General features: G+C 36.1%; 1 protein-coding gene across 1 annotated transcript in view; it reads right to left on the minus strand.

Moving 5' to 3' along the window:
• The window catches only part of PIK3C2A (phosphatidylinositol-4-phosphate 3-kinase catalytic subunit type 2 alpha), a 109611-nt gene that overhangs the window by 34767 nt on the left and 70452 nt on the right, over positions 1–4392 (minus strand). Inside the window, exons 12-13 of the mRNA XM_003781141.3 lie at positions 1633–1755; positions 296–463 (exon numbers count right to left, since the gene is read on the minus strand). Coding sequence (XP_003781189.1) covers positions 296–463; positions 1633–1755 — 291 coding nt within the window. The remainder of the gene's footprint in view (positions 1–295; positions 464–1632; positions 1756–4392) is intronic.

Raw genomic sequence — 4392 nt, forward strand, 5'->3', positions numbered from 1 at the left:
AAAAAAAAAAAAAAAAAAAAAAGACCATGAGTCATGTCAGTAATACAGTATTATTAATCAAAAGGACAGTCAGTCACTGGCAAATGATCCTCTGCACGCTCCTTCAGGTATGTTCAGACTTGTAGCACACTGACTTTGATTTCCTCCAACCTGTGCTGCTCAGCTGACCTTTTCTCACCTTGGAAAAACCAAGGCTGCGTGTTTGCTCCTGTATGTCACTGTCCCTCCCCCAGTCCTCTTGTCTTCCAGACAATTTTGGTATGCAGATGTGTCCAAGTAATTCAGTAATACTTACTGTTTAAAGTCAAAAAGAGGTAAAGAAACTTTGCCCAAAGCTTCTGGCCCCTTTCTCTGCTTATTAGAATCAGGGGAACTTCCACTGCTCTGATTTAAAATTCCAAAAAGAGTAAGGTGAAGAAGTGATTCTAATGGTAATTGCGATATCTGGATGGGAAAAATAATTCTATGGAGGGAAAAATGTATTAATAGAAAGATCAAATTAGATTGAAAGTGAAGTTTAACCCTTTAATGAGACTGACAATTTTACGTATATTATTTATCAAGTAATCTTTAATCCTGAGTAAACTTGAGCTAAATAGTAAGTTGGGCTAACTTGTACTGCTAAAAATCTTAAATAAGTAAATTTTATTAACAGTTAAAATTTCAAAATACACCATTTCTTATATATACACACACACACACATATATATATACACAGACATATATGTTTCCCAATGCATTTTTTCCTAAGTCTGAAAGAATTACCACATGAGGTCAACAGAGGGTCACTCTAAGACACTAAGTGTTGAAAACTGGGTGATCTTTTTACCCCATATACATTTCTGTGTTATTTTATTGTTTTCATAGACATTATTTTGCAATTTAAGAAATAAAAGAGAAAAACTAAGAAACCATTTAATAAATGTGGAACAAATACCAAAAGTCCAACTGCCTATCTACCTAAGTGACAATTCCCTTAGTTAAAAACAGTATTTTAAAATTGTTAGTACTATATCTTGTACATAAGTTTAAGAGCAAAGTGAGCAATGTTATAAAACATCATCTTTTTAGAATTTTATGTAAATTTGCATTTTAACTTGACAATGGCTAAAAAGAATTAATAATACGTTTTTGCAATTTAGTAATATGTAGGTTTAAAAGAATGTTTCAGACTTTTTTTTTTTTAAACAGTCTCACTCTGTTGCCCAGCCTAGTTCACAGCAACCTCAAATTCCTGGGATCAAGGGAGCCTCCTGCCTTAGCCTCCAGAGTAGCCAAGACAACAGGTGCCCACCACAACACCTAGATAATTTTTTTTTCTATTTTTAGTAGAGATAGGGTCTCACTCTTGTTCAGGTTGGTCTTGACTCCTAAGCTCACATGATCTTCTTGCCCTTGGCCTCCCAGAGTGCTAGGATTACAGGTGTGAGCCATGCACCTGGGCCAGTATTTCACATTTTTAAAAGAGAATTTCAGTCTGTTCTATAGAATCTTATCTAGAAGAGACCTCAAGATATCAGTGAGAAGTTAATGAATTTCAATGGAAACAGTAATAAAAATTAAAGCTTGATGTATACAATGAAAAAAGAACAAGGTACAGTGAAAGAATAAAAAACTATAAATTTTACTTACAGCTCATCCCATTTAATAAGATAGAAGAAATTCTTATAAGTTCCAACCTTCTTTGATTGAATAGGCTTAAAAAGATCCCTTCCATTGTGAGACAGGGAACATACCAAGTAGTATTTTTCATAACTGAGGGAAAAAAAGTTTAATTTCATTTCTATCTTAATATAAATTAACTAAATAATACAAATACATTAGCAGTTCTTCCCAAGTGACTAATTCCTGAAATAATATGGTCACCATACATTTGAACTTTTAAGAAATCATCTCAAATTTCATTGCAGATTCTATGAAATCAATGAAGAGGGAAAAAAAACGGTGAAGAGGTATAGCAAAGGTGCTACACAGGAGAGCACATAGGGACATGTGCTGATACCATAATGATGCAAGCTGCTGCACTTACTTAAATTTGTGTTCAGTTAGTTACTAGCTTTAGACTCGGTTGGATGACTCTGAGTAACATATTTAATCATTTCTAGGTAAATTCTAGGAAGCAAGCGCAAACATTACCTTCTCTCAGTATTTTCCTTTGCTAAGCTACTGAAATAGAGCTAAACATATGAATAGTGCATGGACCTGACTTGCATTGAGCCAATCTTCCTAGTCTATTGGGAGGCTTCCATCCATGGGGACAGATGCTATTGTATTGTCTCATTAGACAGCAGTGACTTAGCCAACAATTGCTACCAAATACAGAGCTGGTTAGATACAGTCAGGTAATTTTTTTTTTTTGAGGCAGAGTTTCACTATGTTTCCCTTGGTAGAGTGATGTGGCATCACAGCTATAGCAACCTCCAACTCTTGGGCTCAGGAAATTCTCTTGCCTCAGCCTCCCGAGTAGCTGGGATTACAGGCGCCAGCCACAACACACTGGCTATTTTTTGGTTGTAGTTGTCATTGTTGTTTGGCAGGCCCAGGCTAGGTTTGAACCCGCCAGCTCCAGTGTATGCGGCTGGCACCCTAACCACTGAGCTACAGGAAACCAAGCCCACTCAGGTATCTTGTAAGGCTGATTATTTTTATTGAATTCAAGTTCAGTAAACTATTCTACTCATGATCCAACATACTACTAGGTGTATATGTTAAACATTTTGTTCTTATGTATAATCTATTTATCATTCTAAATATATTTAAAATCAAATTTCATTGGTTCACAAAATACTCCTAAGCAAATTGGTTACTTTTCTCAGTTTCATTCCCTTTGCCCTTATTTACTTCAACATTTTATTAATTTTCTTTTCATCTTAATTATCAGTTTTCTGTATTGTCTTCCACTGGGCATTTGTTCTCCTCATTAGTGTCCTTAAATCTATTTCCATGTGTATATGTGTATAAGTACAAGTATGTGTGCATGTCTAACTGTGTATATAGATGTGGAGAGTATTATCTCAATAACTATTTTTAAAATGAAATACCTTCAGACAATGGTAAGTTCTTGGAAAGCAGAGGGTTTTCTGCTGCCCTCTAACTGATGAATTCTCAGTACTAACAACACTATCCATAGATGGTACTCAGTAAATAATACCAAATAAGTTAGAATACCACCTTTTAAGTCAATATGCTATTTTTTCATCTAAAGCACAATGTAAGCAGAATTTATTTTGGCATTTCTTCCATAGGCTTTATTTCATAGAATACAATATTATGAAACTTTCACTAAAAATGTCATTTCAGACTTTTCAGTTCATATTAGTCATTTTCAAATACATTAAAATTGGCAAAAATTTGCTATGTCTCATGGTATTGACAAAATCAAAAGGAGAAAGCCCATTTTAAAAATTCAATAGAAGAAATATGTAGATTTCAAAGCTTAGCAATCAGTAAACATAAACTACAAAAGGGGTGGGAGAAGCTTGAAATTTAGTCCCATTGTACTGTTTAAATTAGACTAATTCTTTTTTTGTTTGTTTGTTTTTGAGACAGAGTCTTATTATGTCACCCTCGGTAGAGTGCTATGGGGTCACAGCTGACAGCAACCCCAAGCTCTTGGGCTTAAGTGATTCTCCTGCCTCAGTTTCCCAGGTAGCTGGGACTACAGGTGCCCAGCACAACGCCAGGCTATTTTTGTTGTTGTTGCAGTTGTTATTTTGTTTAGCTGGCCTGGGCCAGGTTCAAACCCGCCAGCCTCGGTGTATTTGGCCAACACCATAACCACTGTGCTATAGGTGCCAAGACTCAAATTACCCTACTTCTAAAGGAAAGGCAGAAAGAACAGTAGTCTTAAATTGACTTTTAGTGGGGGGCAACAGAGTCTCACTTTGACACCCTTGGTAGAGTACCCTGGAGTCATAGCTCACAGCAACTCAAACTCTTGGGCTCAAACGACTCTCTTGCCTCACCTCAGCCTCCCAAGTAGCTGGGACTATAGGTCCCTGCCACAATCCAGGTCTGTAACTCCTTAGCTCAGGCAATCTACCTGCCTCAGCCTCCCAGAGTGCTAGGATTGTGGGCGTGAGCCACTGCATTCAGCTTTTAAACTGATTTATTAACATTTGCTCTGGTAAGTTTCAACATATATCTTCCTATCCTTTTTGATGTAAGGATTAGGTATTTTTTACTATAATAGCTTTAAATATCTATGATTTTTTTTTTTTTTTTTTTTTTGGCATTTTTGGCCAGGCCTGGGTTTGAACCCACCACCTCCGGCATATGGGGCCAGCGCCCATATGTGGCTTTTAAACTGATTTATTAACATTTGCTCTGGTAAGTTTCAACATATATCTTCCTATCCTTTTTGATGTAAGGATTAGGTATTTTTTACTATAA

The sequence above is a fragment of the Otolemur garnettii genome, unplaced genomic scaffold, assembly GCF_000181295.1.
Source record: "Otolemur garnettii isolate 467f Iridium unplaced genomic scaffold, OtoGar3 scaffold00001, whole genome shotgun sequence".
Classification (NCBI taxonomy): domain Eukaryota; kingdom Metazoa; phylum Chordata; class Mammalia; order Primates; family Galagidae; genus Otolemur; species Otolemur garnettii.